The following is a 15,609-nucleotide window of genomic DNA, read 5'->3' on the forward strand; positions in this document are numbered from 1 at the left end:
AAAGTTGTGCATTCGTCTGCTAACCGATTTTGGATCTTAAAAGCTGGCGATTGAAGCGCAAAGCTTGCACGAAGACGAGGCGACTCGTTTTTAATCGCTGCTAGCTCTTGCAACACAAGCCAGCGATATACTGAGCGGGTGTAAGAGTAAATGCAGGGAGGGAGGGAGTAAAAAAAAAAAAAAAAAGAAAGGCAAAAGTCTTTGTGCTTCCCTTCCCCCTCATCAAAGCGAAGGGGAAATGTCTCTGTCCAAAGGAGGTAAGTGTCTTTGTTTTGCTCTCTTTAAAAAAATACTTAAGTAAATAAATAGCCGTGCATTTATTGGAAACGCCGACGGGCAGTTTGTGGGGAAGTATTTTAGCTAGCTTTGTATAGGAAATGTAACCTTACCAGGTGGAGAGCTGCATGTATGAGAAGAGGGAAAAGAAGCTAGCCAGCAGGTCTCTTCTTCAGCTTCCTATCGTTATACCCACTCCTGACATCCTGGTATCTCGTGGTAGCGTATTCATCACTAACATATTGAAGGCGCTTCCACTCTATACTTTATGTGATTAGTATTATGGCTAAAAGAATACCACCGCGTCGCTTCGTTTAACTTCCCGTGTTGTGGTTAGCTAACAGCATTTTTTTAAAACAAAAAAGGACTTTCGCCAAACTTGCCTCTCAGCTGGAAATCACAACGCTGCGCTTACCTCCCGTGTTTCTGTAAAGTAGAGCACACTGGGATTACAGGTGTTTATATTTTTAGTACCCCCCTCCTCTCTCCTGACTTATGAATCATCTATTTTTCGTCTCCTTTTGTTTTGGTCAGTCTGTTAGCGCAAAAGGTATTTTTAGCCTCGCGTCCGTGAAAATACCTTTTGTATTTTTTTGTGCGTGTGTTTGTGGAGTTTTCCCCCCTCGCTGTGGAAATTCTTTTCTTTTTAAAGCAGGCGGCGAGGCTAAGCAGCCAGGGCCAGTATCACAAACAAAAAAAACACACACCTTGGGAAAAAAAAAGTCAAGGTTCTTCCTCTGCGTCACACAGTGCGTGATGATGATCATACCGATGATGTCAATTTACATCTCAAGTTGACCGCTTGTGTTATTACACTATCGCGTTAGCGTTACCAAGACTGGGAGTGCTCGGTGTTTTTGAGACGGCCGGGTTAGATTGGCTGGGTGCTATTCAGACAGTCTCAGCCTTTGGCCTACTATAGCATGTTTTGACTTGCAGCAGTCTGTTGACAGTTCATTTGCTGCAAGCAGATAGCTGCTACACAGGTTCTGTGCTCTTATTACTGCGTGCAAAGCGGGTTGTGGAAGGATTTTTTTCCTTTCTTTTGGCCACTACAAGGAGTTGTACTTTCCCCGGTCAGTGGCGGTGTGGGTCTAAGAGCACTGCATGGCATTGTGGAGGCATGTTTGGAGATTGGGTTCTCTCTAACACACTGATAGGGTTGTGTGGAAGATTATCTGGGCATGAGTCATCATTGTCTTTATATGGACCCACTCTAAGGCTGGAACTTCCTGATGGTGACTCGCTGCACAGCTATTGGCACTTTGATCCCATGCACAATCCAGAAATTCTTGTTCACATTATGTATAGCATTGCTGTTCTCTGGGTATTTTCCACTGAACATCACTGGATTTCTAAGAATTCAATATACTGTTTGTAGTGGTTGACCTGAATGAACATCTTCCTGTGTATGAAAAAAAAAATAATGCAGAATAGGTCTAATAATTGCTTATAAAGCAAGTCTTTAGTGCAGACACTGGCATGGTTCCTTTTATGGTTTACTTCTGAAAAAGGCACAAGTTTCTGGGTAAGCACTAGGATTTTTTCCTCCCTAGAAACACTCTCTATTCAGAGCATTTCTGAGAAAATGTCTGTTTCCATAATTTTTTTTTTTTTTTTTAATTCCACGTGCAGCTTGATATACTTTGACTGTGTTTATTGTCATGGCACTATTGTGTCCTCTGAGGCTCAGTTTGCAACAGGGACAACAAGCGAGCCAACTGAAATGACCTCATATTTCCCAAAGGGTCCTGACAGTTTTTGAGTGTTTAAGCGGATGTGTCCCGTCTGACTGGCTGTGACTCATATCCCACTGCCCTATGGTTGCTACAGGGTCACACCGCACACCACATGCTGTGTCCCCAAACAGGACGACTACCTGACAGGAGATCATATTCCAAAGCCACTGAAACGTCACTGCACATAACTCCCACATAACTCAAACTACAACATGCACATATATCTTATTGCTTAGGTAGTTTTTCGCCTGCTGCAGGAGGTCATTGTTAAATGCATTCGAAAGCTTAAAATCAGCTTTGGTATTTGAGATCTGTCAGTAATGTTGCCCTAATTTTGTTGCATGGGGACAGGCTTGTCTTATTTGTCAGGTCATCAGAAGACTGTGAGTGCTCGCGCTTTATCCCACGCAGAGGAAATGCAAAATCTATTTTTGACCGAGCATGTGTGAGTAAATCACACTCAATCTCTCCCTACCACATGAGACTACTGTAGTCTGTCCAGACACTGCAGGCTTATTTTAGGGTTGCAGCACAAAATGGATGTGTCTAGGTTTCATTGGTTGGCTATAGAATCGTTGTAGAAAGTTCACTTCCCTTCCAGCTTGAGCTACCAAAGGAGGGGTTTACCCAAACATACTTCCTCCACACTGTAGTGGTGTGACTCAGTCAGCGAAAGCAAGTAACAACGACAGCTAAAAAATCAAAGTTTTCGCCAATTGTTGCTGTTTTTCCTTTCTAAAACTGAAGGTGACTTACTTGCACATTGAACTAGTTTCTCTGAACTATGGTTAGAACAATTACGTCACATCCTAGTGGGCGAAACTATGGCCTCGCAGTCCCAGCGCACGCAGATAAAAGTAAACAAGGTCTTCTGTTTCTCCTCTCAAGCCTGGAACAAGAGCGAGCATGCTCGACACAAGTGTCAAGAGGAGTCGAAAGCTATTTTCCTGCCCTTGTTGTTCCTCGTAAGCTCGGTAGCTGTGTCATTCTGGCAGAGACTCGCAGCCTCTTGTGGGAAGTCTCAGAGGCTGCTGGTAAACTGTGTTTATGAATGGGTGGCTGTCAGGGAACTAGAGGAGGAACCTCCCACAGCTGCAGAGTTTGGACCATAGTTTGCTCTCCACACAACAAAAAAATGTACAAAGAACTTGAATTTGTTTTTGTAAAGAAAAAAAGGAATGATTGTATTGGTTAAACACGCAAAACACGCCAGGAAGGAAGGCTTGATTCCACTGTACCCCTCACTCCCCCGCTTCATTTGAGTCATCATACCAGTGCTGATTAGTCATTTAGTCCACCTTCTCTCTATGGAAGGGCCTTAGCTTTGGGCACACCTAATCTCCAGTTAGATAACAGGTCATTTGCTTTAGTTTGCGTAAGCGGAAGGCTACAGCAAAGTGATTGACTTTTAAAGTGCTCTTTACTATGAGAACAGAAAAGGAATTAAAAAAAAAAACATATCAATAAGCAAATGTGGATTATTAATAAAAAGGCAGTAGTTGAAACGAAGTATTCTGAACCTCAATTTTCATATTTTGTTGTGCAGACGATGGCAGCTTTACACTCAGTGCCAAATAGCCTTTTAAGTTTTGCAAGAAGAGATGAATAATTGCTCCACTGGAAGGACTGCTAATTATACAACTTGTGGTTTCTACTGCATACAGTTTTCTTGATCACCACGTACTGAGATGGCAATGTTTTATTCATTTGTTTTAATGGTTTTGCTTTAAGGGAGGAAGAAAAGCCATGGGCTGAAGCTGGCCAAAGAAGTTTTTGCAACGCCACCACCAGAAGTAACAGCGTAAGGCTATTTTTTAATATTGAGATAGTGAGCCATGCTTCTCAAAGTTGGCTCAAATAGATTGATAAATCTCAGTTACATTACAACTGAGCATAGAATTGCTGTTGCTTATTTATTTCCTGTTTTCCTGCAGGCCCCCTCGAGCTCTTGACTCTATAACTTGTGTCAAAATTGGAGATAAGGTAAAGCTGGCTCTGTGTTCCTCAGAAACATGCAATTCTATTGATTTTTCCTGAGCTAAATACATGCAATGTCAAAACTTTTCACTTCTTGGTCTAGAACTTTGTCGTGAAGGCAGATGACTTGGAGCAGATTGAAGAGCTGGGGAGGGGAGCATATGGTGTGGTGGACAAGATGAAACATGTGCCCAGTGGTGTTATCATGGCTGTCAAGGTAGGCTGCAAAGCTACTACTCTGGCTACCTGATTTATCATCTCTGTAAATGCACTGTGTTTTTAAAATGCTAATATAAGTGATAGATGTATCCGGTATATGACCTCAGCTTGTAAACACTTGGAGCCTTCCAACTCAGTGACTCAATGTTTGAGGGGCAATGTAGATATAAGGAGCGCCATGGACAATTTGATTTAAGCTATACCTGCCCGAGTTCATGCATTTATTACAGATTTCTCCCATATTGGCTTCCCTTCATTGGCTCCTTGTTAAATCAAGAATTGAATTTGATATCCTTTTCCTTAGGTCTTGAATAATCAGGCCGTGTCATATCTTAAAGACCTCATAGTATCATGTTACCCCAACAGAGCACTTTGCTTTGAGACTGCAGGCTTACTTTTCTAAAAGTAGAATGGGAGGCAGAGCTTTCAGCTATCTGGCCCCTCTCCTATGGATCCAGCTCCCAGTTTGGATTCGGGAGATGGACACGCTCTCTATTTTTAAGGTTGGAGTTAAAACTTTCCTTTTTGATAAAGCTTATAATTAGGTCTTGATCAAGTGACCCTTAACCACCCCTTATGTATGCTGGTATATAGTCAGCCTGCTGCAGGACTTCATGTGATGTACTGAGCACTTCTCCACTTACCTGTGTTTATGCACCATTGCAGCATGCCATTGCAGTTTTGTCTTCTGGCTCCCTGAGTTTGGGTTTTGTCCCATCTCTTTTTCCCTCATCCTCCAACCAGTCACAGTCAATGGCTACCCCTCCCTGTGCCTGGTTCTTCTGAAGGTTTCATCCTGTTAAAAGGGACATTTTCCTTATCACCATTTCAGAGTGCTTGCTTGTAGCGAGTCTTGTTGGGATTTTCTGTCAGACACTGTTGGGTCTGTACCTTAATGTAGAGATGGACCGATCCGATATTACGTATCGGTATCGGTCCGATACTGACCTAAATTACTGGATCGGATATCGGAGAAAAATAAAAAATTTAATCCAATCCATTAAATATCATGAAAGCACCTCACAAAACTTGCAACACGCCGTAACTCACCTCAGAACGTTAGCACGTCGGAGCAGTATGCATCACGTGATAGAGCGGCTGTGGCATGCGGGACCTGTCGGTGGTCTGGATAGCATGTGGAGCTTCGCTAGCAACCCGGCATTTCATCTCCGACAAAGTTATCCCCGAGAGAAGTAAAGCAAGTGTGTAAGTCCATCTCTGAATGTTTGTAAAGCATTCCTGCGTTAAGCTTACCAAACGATATATGGAGCGACTGCTTCTTCTGGCTGCTACTTCAATCATGAAACTGCTTAATGATCAGCTGATCGGCTTTTCTGTCGCGAGTCCGTCTCTCTGGTTTGTTTTTGGCCCACTTTGCACCAGAAAGAGGAAACCATCGGCTGAACAACAGCAGCACGTTTAAGCTTGATAAGCTGTTGTTAGAATTTATTTATTATTACTTTCTACTCGAGGACCTTTTTCTACGTAGCTGACGGCTGGTAACTGTGCAGGGGCGGATCTAGCAAAGTTTAGCCAGGGGGGCCGATAGGGCATGAACAGGGAAAAGGGGGCACAAAGACATACTTTTCTTTCTTATTCTCATTTAAAATGTCAAGCTTTTAATAAATAATTATCTGACACCCAAAGTTTTAATTTGATGTAAAATGAATAGAAGTCCATTACTGTATATAGTGACTATTAAGTCTAATATATATACCCTAGTAAGCTATAGTACTTTTTCCTTTGGGAAGGTACCATCTGTGCAGTCTGCAATTTTGTTGAAGAAAGATGTTGAATCTATTTAATATTTCTTGAAAAATAATTGATTTCTGTGCATTTTTTTTCACACTGCATCAAATTAAGGTTGATTACGTCGATTAAGCATCATGAGGTGGAGTGTGAGGGGTGGTTCCCTATTTTTTATTTATTTATTTTTGTTGTTGCTGGGAGTTGGAACCCTATTAGTTAGGTTGCTTAATATTTACGCTAAGTACTCTTTAAAATACCAGAATAGGGAGGATGGTGTAGGTTTAAGTTTATTAGATTGATCAGTATTGCTGAACTATGAAATATTTTTTTTTTTGCATATAGGTATAACAGAATAGCTTTAGGGTAGTTGTTGTTTTAAACTTGAGTATGAACTTATACAAAATGCAGCAAGATATTTAAAAAAAAACAGTTTTGTTGATTAAAAAACATTATATCGGATTCATATCGGTATCGGCAGATATCCAAATTTATGATATCGGTATCGGTATCGGACATAAAAAAGTGGTATCGTGCCATCTCTACCTTAATGTAAAGCACCTTTAGGTGACTGTTGTGGAGCCTTGGCACTATGTAAATAAAGCTAAATTGAATGGTGCTGAAACTGCAAATCTATGATATTTGTGTCACCAGAGGATCCGTGCCACAGTCAACACTCTGGAGCAGAAGAGGCTGCTGATGGACCTGGACATTTCCATGAGGACCGTGGACTGCTTCTTCACTGTGACTTTCTATGGCGCCCTATTCAGAGAGGTGAAGCTAGTGTTTAAACGTCATTCGTGTATGACTGTGCTGTGCACTGTGTGTTTCTCACCTTATTAATGGTCGATCATCTTCTTGGGTTTTTTTAGGGTGATGTTTGGATCTGCATGGAACTGATGGACACATCTTTGGATAAGTTCTATAAGAAAGTTATTGAGAAGGGCAGAACTATTCCCGAGGACATCTTGGGCAAGATCACGGTAGCAGTAAGTCACGTCCTCGACATTTTAAAGCCAGTATCACTAAGATTAGGTGGATGCACATGTGCATGCAAATACTCTAAAGGAGTAGCTCACTTTCCTTTTCTCTAGAACAAATGCTTACTTTCTTTTTAAGAGGAAGATAAGTAGAATGACAGTTTGTGGTTTTGCTGGTGAACAGCAGCTGGGCGTAGAGACTTTCCAGAATCTTGCCACACTTTGAGGTCGCCAGTCAGGCAGAGCTACAGTTTGAGATGCTCAGTATGGATGCTCTGATAAGCGTTTGTCAGAACATTCTCACAAGTCCCTCCAGTTCTGCAAACATTTTACATTTCTGCATGTGTACAATTTGGAAAAAAATCGTAACTTTGATGTGTGCAAAACCCCAAAAATACAACAGTAAGAAAATGGTTTAAACAGCAAATTTGAATTTGTGTTTTTTGCAGAGCATAAGCCTCGTTTGATTGCTGTGAAGCCTTTAAAAAAAAAAAAAAAAACTGAGAAGTTTAAGAGTGATAAAGTTTATGCAAAGCACAGTGTTGCATTGAAAATAGATATGATTATGTGGTGGAAATCACTGCACGGGCTATGCAAGACTTCAGGAAGCTTTTTAAAAGACTCATGAGAAACTTTGTTGAATTATGAAAACAAACACAATAAACGTGGCACTGAACTGTTACATTATTGTGACATTATTGTTTTTAGAACTACACAATTTGGTCTCTTTGTTTCCACAACACACACACACACACAGACCAAACACTACCATTAAAAGTTATGCAGCACAGTGGGAGAATGCACAACTTTTTTTCAAACTTGTTTGCATCAAATTGTAAATGAGCATAACGCAACCTCCTGTTTGTAAATTTTCCATATCAGATATGTTTTATGTTCAAATAAATGTTAGGTATGAATCATTTGCAAATCACCATATCCTTTTGCCCTAGCATAACACATAATATATATATATATATATTCTTTTTCTGAAATTTTGTTATTTATTCTACAGATTGTAAAGGCATTAGAACATCTGCACCGTAACCTGTCAGTGATACACAGAGGTAATCAAAAGATCAAATCACAAATGTACAGATTTTTCTCATCATTTTTAGTCTTGTATGTGCTCTCTTACACTCTTAACTATGTTTCTCACCAGATGTAAAGCCCTCCAATGTTTTGATCAACACCTTGGGCCAAGTGAAGATGTGCGACTTTGGCATTAGTGGCCACCTGGTGGATTCAGTGGCTAAAACGATGGATGCAGGCTGCAAGCCCTACATGGCGGTGAGTGAGGACTGTCAGAGCCTCTGCTGCCCAACAGTCTAAGCTTTCAGACATCCTCCCTGAAATGTCAGCTCACAAAACCAGAGCATTATTTGAAATAGTCTTGAAAGTTTTCCTATTTTGGATACTTCAGAATGTTCAATGATTCTAATTCATGTCTGACTTTGAGATTCATTTTTTAAATTCGTTTATTAAAAAAAAAATAGAAAAGTAATGATCAAATATTTGTACCACTTATCTGTTCTTAATGTTTTCTTTTTCAGCCTGAGCGGATCAACCCTGACCTCAACCAGAAAGGCTACAGTGTCAAGTCGGACATATGGAGCCTCGGTATCACAATGGTGAGCGGAGCTGTACATGGAAATTTGAATCTTTTCTACCTGCACGCAAAGAAATGTTTTCAAAAAGTAGTGCTGCCTCGTAGCATCCACTGACTTACCTTTTTACTCGCATGCGGATAAAACCACTTTTAAAGGTTGCAAACCGTCCTTTTTCTGTTAGATGATGAACGCTTTTATGTGCTCTGCTGCTTCGACTTTATTTTGGATCCACACCAGTCACACAGATGGCAACCACCACACTCACAATGTTGGTTCAGTTTTATGTAATCATCTGTCCATTGTCCTGTCAATCAGAGCAGTTAATATGTCACAAAAATAAAATGATAAACTCAATTTTCTTGTCAGAAATCATGAGAACGAATATGCAAACAATGGCAGGCTTCCTCGGGTTGATTTGTGTAACTAACCATTTGGTGAGATACAATGCTACCAGCTAATGCTGAGTCATGGTGACCGTTACGCTTTTGATAACCGAGCCACACGGATTCCATTTCATTCGGCTGATAATAGTAGTTCATGGTGGTTTCAATTAATATATAAAATGGCTTACAGATTGCTAGAACTTTTATTAACTCGTTTTTACTTTCACTCCTAAATCTGATTGCTCTGACATGAAGGATGCATCTCAGGCTTCTCAGTAAAAATTGGTCTAATTCAAGACAAATGCTGATTAAATTTTTTTTAAATCAATTTTTTATGTTGCATGAAACCATTTTTTTAATTTTTCAGCAAAGTGCTGGAAACATTCCTCTGAGAATTTTGTTCGTCTTGACATGTTGGCGTCACAGTTATTGCAGATTTGCCAGCTCTGCATCCTTGAAATGAATCTCCCGTTCCGCCACGCACCAAACATGCTCTGTTGGATTGAGACTCGGTGACTGTGGAAGCCATTTGTCCTGTTCAACCACCAACTTGAGATGGTTTTAGCTTTGTGACATGTCAAGTTATTCTGCTGGAAGAAGCATCAGAAGATCATAACAGGATAAAAATGGTCAGCAGCAATACTCTGGTGGTTTGTGGCATTTTAATGCTGCTCAGTTGATTCAAAGGGATCCAGTGCAACACTTTTAGGATCCTCCAAATTCTGACCCTACCATCGAATGATGAAGTAGAAATCTTCTATTGCTCAATTTTGGTGTGCCTGTGTGAATTGTACCCTAAGTTCCCTGTTCTTAACTGACAGGAGTGGCCTCCACTATGGTCTTATGCTTGCTGGATTTTTTTTTTTTTTTTTTTTGTTCCATAGATCGGGAGTGTTTTCTTAAATACTCAAACCAGCCTGTCTGGCACCAACAGCCATGTCCATCCAGTTCTGATGCTTGGTTTGAAGTGTTTACGTGCCTGAATGCACCGATGCCATGTGATTGGCTGATTAGATATTTGTATTGGTGAGCAATTGAACAGGTGTACATAATGAAGTGGCCAGTGAGCGTAATAAAAGTTTCCAATTGTGCAAAATTCAAATTCTGTAGAAAGAAATTTTGCAAAATGTGCTGAGTTTCTGCAAACATGAAAGTAAACCAGTACATGTAACATGTAATCATGAAGTTGAGCTGTAATGAGTACAGTATTTGTTGAATTCTCCTTTCTTTTCTTCCTAGATTGAACTGGCCATTTTGAAATTTCCCTACGAGTCATGGGGAACTCCCTTCCAACAGCTCAAACAGGTGGTGGATGAACCTTCTCCACAGTTGCCTGCTGACCGTTTCTCCCCAGAGTTTGTAGATTTCATCTCTCAGTGGTGAGTTTCACCTTAGATGGCAATCATTACCTTGTGCTTTAAAAAAAAAAACAGGAAGTAAACACTGAGATCCAGCAGGGGTCAGTGTTTGCCGTTTGTTTAATGAAAGAGGTGGAGGAGAGTGTTTCTGTGTGTAACAGGACATGAGACCATGCTCACACATTTTAGTGCTTCTTTTGTATAGTTTTTGTATAAAATTGTTATTATTTTTCTCACTTTTGCATTTCTTTTGTTTTACAGCTTAAGAAAGAAGCCCAATGAACGACCGGCTTATACAGAATTGATGGTTAGTTGTTTGTAAATATTTGATCACTTTCTCAAAAATTCTAAACACCTGTCATGTAACAAGCAGTTTTGCCGCCATTAGCATTCCTGCCATGAAGATCAGTGTCTCATTCTTTTTTTTGTCCACAAGAGGGCAGCCTTGTTCTTTTAACCCAACAAACCTGTTAAATTATGTGCATTTAACATGTAAATAACAAGAGAGCTGTAAGTAGAATGTTTTCCTGCCATTCTGAAACATTATGTATTTTCTATTTATATGTATGCAGAAACATCCATTTTTCACCCTGCATGACTCCAAAGAGACAGACGTGGCCAGTTTCGTCAAGGTCATCCTGGATGACTGATGTGGTCACTCCAGGCTCCGCCTCATCGGGGATAGGCGGGACCTCTCAGCAAACGAACCTATGGCCTACCTTTTTGTGAAAACTCACTGGAATGACAGACTCATGCACCCACACACAACAAAGGGGGTGACCCAAAGACTGACAGCAGCCCAACAGCACTGGAGTTGGACAGCAGTGGTGATATGAACTTGTACGGTCAACTGGAGAGGTTTTAATTCACTCTTCCCAAGCTTCCTGTGTGAGCAGTTATGCAGTACGACAAATATGAACTCACCCCAATTTGTTGTTCTTATCTTGTTCAGTCCCCCTCCAAAAAATCCTTATTTTAACTCTTTCTCTAAAGCAGACAGAGCCAGCCTTTATTTGTTTGTGACATATTTTATGCATACTTTCAATTATATCTGCAAAACCATCAGTTAATGTGTATGCTGTTCTTGTACTGAAAGCTATATTTGCATATCCGTTTGTATCCGTTTCAATACTGTAGCTCATTGAAAAGTGTGAATTTTACCACACTAGGGCCTTACTGGTCAGCTCGGATCAGGTCTGACCTGGTTGCTGCCCACGTGTGATTGATCAGTGCAGGGGCTCCAGTTGTTGCGGGCCAGGCTGTGTGGGAGGCTCCGGAGCTGAGACAAAACGCAAGAAATGTCAAAGGTCATATTCTGGATAAGTCGAGTCGCACAGATCTGATCCATGCAGTGGGCCCCTCCCCGCATTGTGTTTTTTTTTGGGTATTACAGAGTTGGCTCCTGTGCTGCCATTGTTACTGCCTGGTGGTGTTCAGGGGTTTGCCTAATCAAGCTCACAGCTTCGTCTTCTATGTGCCATTTTGCAAATCGTTCTCATGACTTATTGCATTAAATAATTTGTGTTCTTTTTTGCATTTGTTCTTTCCTGTGTTTTGTTTTGTTCCCCCCCCCTCAACCACCCTTTTAACCCCACCCCCTCCTCGTCTCAGTTCCTTCTTATCTTATTGACTCTGGTTGTTTTTGTTTTAGAGATCTTTTTATGCCTTACACAGGCAGTATGTTAGGGAAATAATTTATGTTTGGAAGATGTAAATATCTTTGCTTTGTTTTTTCTTTATAAATGTAAGATGACACTGTCCCAACCTGTCCCGGTGTAGATGAATGGTAGAGTGGTTGGATTAGTTTGTTTTAATGCAGTGTGACACGCATGCACACAAAACTCACAGGGCAAGCTGACTGGGCCAGGACTGATGTGCTCCACCATTCAGGTTTCTGCGCTCTCCTATCAGTACTCAAAGATGACACCCCCCCTTGTTCCCCCCTCCCCCTGGTCATCTTCATGAGTACTGGACCAAGATCCTAATTTTTTTATTTTTTTTTTAAGTCCATGGTGGGCAGCCATCATTGTTTCTCTCAGACCATCCTATGCAGAGCTCCATGTGCACACAGCAAGAGGCCCTTGTTATGTGGCAGTTTCCCCACCCCCAAGTGTTAAGAGACTGAGATGGTGATGGTATTGATGGTGGCGATAACTGCCGGGCCTCAGTTCATGGCTAGTACTCGCTGCCCCTCTGGTTTACACTGTAGTGCTACCTTTTAAGTCAGTGAATTAGGAGTATTTATGATTGTGAATAAGGGAAAAGCTAGCAACACCACAAAGAAGCTGCTGTGGGGTTTTTTTTTTTTCTTCTTTCGTTTTTTTTTTTCGGCCTTCTTTGCATGGCCATTCCCTTGGTGTGTAAAAGTGAGCTTTTACGCTGATCACAATGAGAATGGAACACTTGCTCTACCTCTTATTCCTTCACTCTATTTGCCACCTCTTCACTGGGTGGGAATGACAAACTTGAACTACGGACAGACAAAAAAAATTAATAAATAAATGCTTTATTGTTCAGTAACTAACTTTCATGTCATTATTCCTGCATGTGTACCAATAAAACCTTCCAAGGGTAATGCAGGCATTACGGTACAGCTCTGAAGTTTAAAGTTAGAAAGTTGTTTGGAGTGACATTTAATCAAACAGTGTGTCAAAGATGGACACGGACTACAACTTTTTGCCTTAACCCTCATAATGTCCTCCCGATTTGCATACAATGTGAGCCATCAGGGGTCAAAAGTGTCCCCACTTCATTTGACTGTTTTTTAAAGTATAAAGTATAAATTGTCAATCAATTCAGTGTTACACCTTAGTTTTACTTAAGACCAACACATTAACACAAAATTTACTCAACATTTTACATTTTAGGGCCACCAGACCTTCTTTACAAAAAATAAACCCTGTTTTTTTAGCGAAAACAAATTGAGAAAATTAAATATTTAATTGTTTAGATAATTTTGACTATCTGAATAACTAGAGAGTGCTGTATGTTGAACTTTAGTGAGAATTTTTTTTTTCAAGCGTTTATAAATTTTTAATGGCAGCAAATAATCACACTGGTGGTCCTCAGGGGTCAAAAATGTCCCCACTTCATTTGACTGTTTTTTAAAGTAAAAAGTATAAATTGTCAATCAATTCAGTGTTACACCTTAGTTTTACTTAAGACCAACACATTAAAACAAAATTTACTCAACATTTTACATTTTAGGGCCACCAGACCTTCTTTACAAAAAATAAACCCTGTTTTTTAGCGAAAATAAAACAAGAAAATTAAATATTTAATTGTTTAGATAATTTTGACTATCTGAATAACTATAGAGTGCTGTATGTTGAACTTTAGTGAGAATTCTTTTTTTTGAACCATTTAAATTTTTTTAATGGCAGCAAATAATCACACTGGTGGTCCTCAGGGGTCAAAAATGTCCCCACTTCATTTGACTGTTTTTTAAAGTAAAAAGTATAAATTGTCAATCAATTCAGTGTTACACCTTAGTTTTACTTAAGACCAACACATTAACACATAATTTACTCAACATTTTACATTTTAGGGCCACCAGACCTTCTTTACAAAAAATAAACCCTGTTTTTTAGCGAAAACAAATTGAGAAAATTAAATATTTAATTGTTTAGATAATTTTGACTATCTGAATAACTAGAGAGTGCTGTATGTTGAACTTTAGTGAGAAAGTTTTTTTTCAAGCGTTTGAAAATTTTTAATGGCAGCAAATAATCACACTGGTGGTCCTCAGGGGTCAAAAATGTCCCCACTTCATTTGACTGTTTTTTTTAAAGTAAAAAGTATAAATTGTCAATCAATTCAGTGTTACACCTTAGTTTTACTTAAGACCAACACATTAAAACAAAATTTACCCAACATTTTACATTTTAGGGCCACCAGACCTTGTTTACAAAAAATACACCCTGTTTTTTAGCGAAAATAAAACAAGAAAATTAAATATTTAATTAAATTAAATATTTAAAAAAAAATTTTTTTTTTAAAAAAATTCTCACTAAAGTTCAACATACAGAGTGCTGTATGTTGAACTTTAGTGAGAATTCTTTTTTTGAACCATTTATAAATTTTTAATGGCAGCAAATAATCACACTGGTGGTCCTCAGGGCTCAAAAATGACCCCGTTTGCTTTGAAGCAACAAGTATAAAATATCATCCATCTCTGTGTTTCAAGGTTTTATTCAACTTTATTCCAACTCATTGCCTGACAGTTTTCTATATTTTGGCATGGTAGGAGGGCATGAGTCTGAGTGAAGGCAAACTTTCATGAGGACAAAGGCGTGTCCATATTTGACCCAAGTGCAGGAGGAAGCTCAGGTTTATTCCTCTGCACTGGTCCCATCATGGACAGCATTCTTTCTGCAGTTGCAGGCCAAGGGGCATATACAGTAAACAAGCTGTTACAGGTGATTGTTTTCTTTTGGAAACCTGCAATGTTAGGGACAACTCGTGTCCTGACTGCAGGACAGACGGTTTGCCATTGCACACGAGCATGTTCCATGTACAGCTGGACCTGCATCACATGCTGCCCATGTTTTTGTCTCAAAGTTCCCTGGTTTACTTGGATGTTCTGTTGGAGGGGACAGAGTCCTCTGAAGGGGACTTGGTGCTCATACAGTCACATCAGTACCAGGATCTTACATCACAGCAGGAGGAACACCCACTTGTGTTTCAAGTCAAGTCAACACCAACACACATCATACACCTCAAATGGGAGCACGTTTGTGTCATGAACGACGATCATCTATTGTGTCTTTATCAAGAAATTATGTCCTTTTTGTGCTTCTATGATTAATCTTGTGTCAGCATGAAAACTTCTCTACCAGACTCAGGATGTCATAAACTGGCCGTAGCGACTCTACTGGATGCACGGCAGTAAGAATCAACACACCCACATATGCCTACAGCTGCATTCGGTCCATTTTTCTTCCTCTCTTGTTGTCCCTCCTTGTTCATCATTGAGTTGGCTGTAGAGCAGGTCATCTGCTAATTGGATGGTTGTTGGTTCAATCTCTGTGTGCTCTAGTCTGGAGTTCTTACCAAGGTGTCCTTGGGCAAGTTACTGAACCCCAACTTGGTCTCTGATGCATCCATTGGCATGTGAACGTTAAAAAGCAGAATACAAGCAGAATACACTGTGTATAATGCTTTCAGTACTCGAGTAGAAAAGCCACTGAAGGAGTATGGGACCTGGCACATGTGCTTGGACTGTGGTAGATCATCTTTCTCTGAGGCACATGAGAGAGTCAGGCATCGTCTGTCACTGGGAAGGTTAGAAGACCAGATCAGTGTTTCCTCACGTTACTGCAAAT

The 15,609-nt window shown here is 40.1% G+C and overlaps 1 protein-coding gene across 1 annotated transcript; it reads left to right on the top strand.

Annotated features, from left to right (window-relative positions):
- Nucleotides 1-97: 97 nt before the first annotated feature.
- Nucleotides 98-12,809, top strand: LOC113020680 (dual specificity mitogen-activated protein kinase kinase 6-like). The gene is made up of 12 exons (XM_026164844.1): nt 98-257; nt 3,747-3,816; nt 3,950-3,998; nt 4,096-4,209; nt 6,612-6,731; nt 6,830-6,946; nt 7,950-8,001; nt 8,097-8,224; nt 8,488-8,565; nt 10,167-10,306; nt 10,547-10,592; nt 10,858-12,809. Exons 1-12 carry the CDS (start codon nt 239-241, stop codon nt 10,933-10,935), a joined length of 1,011 nt encoding a protein of 336 aa, XP_026020629.1. The 5' UTR covers nt 98-238; the 3' UTR covers nt 10,936-12,809.
- The last annotated feature ends 2,800 nt before the right edge of the window (nt 12,810-15,609 follow it).

Source organism: Astatotilapia calliptera, chromosome 4 (genome assembly GCF_900246225.1).
Source record: "Astatotilapia calliptera chromosome 4, fAstCal1.2, whole genome shotgun sequence".
NCBI classification, from domain to species: domain Eukaryota; kingdom Metazoa; phylum Chordata; class Actinopteri; order Cichliformes; family Cichlidae; genus Astatotilapia; species Astatotilapia calliptera.

What these genes read in the sequence shown, in the direction of transcription:
- LOC113020680 (XM_026164844.1), top strand. An exon ending in CCTGTCAGTGATACACAGAG is followed by an intron (nt 8,002 to 8,096) that starts GTAATCAAAAGA and finishes GTTTCTCACCAG; the next exon opens with ATGTAAAGCCCTCCAATGTT. An exon ending in GTAGATTTCATCTCTCAGTG is followed by an intron (nt 10,307 to 10,546) that starts GTGAGTTTCACC and finishes TTTGTTTTACAG; the next exon opens with CTTAAGAAAGAAGCCCAATG.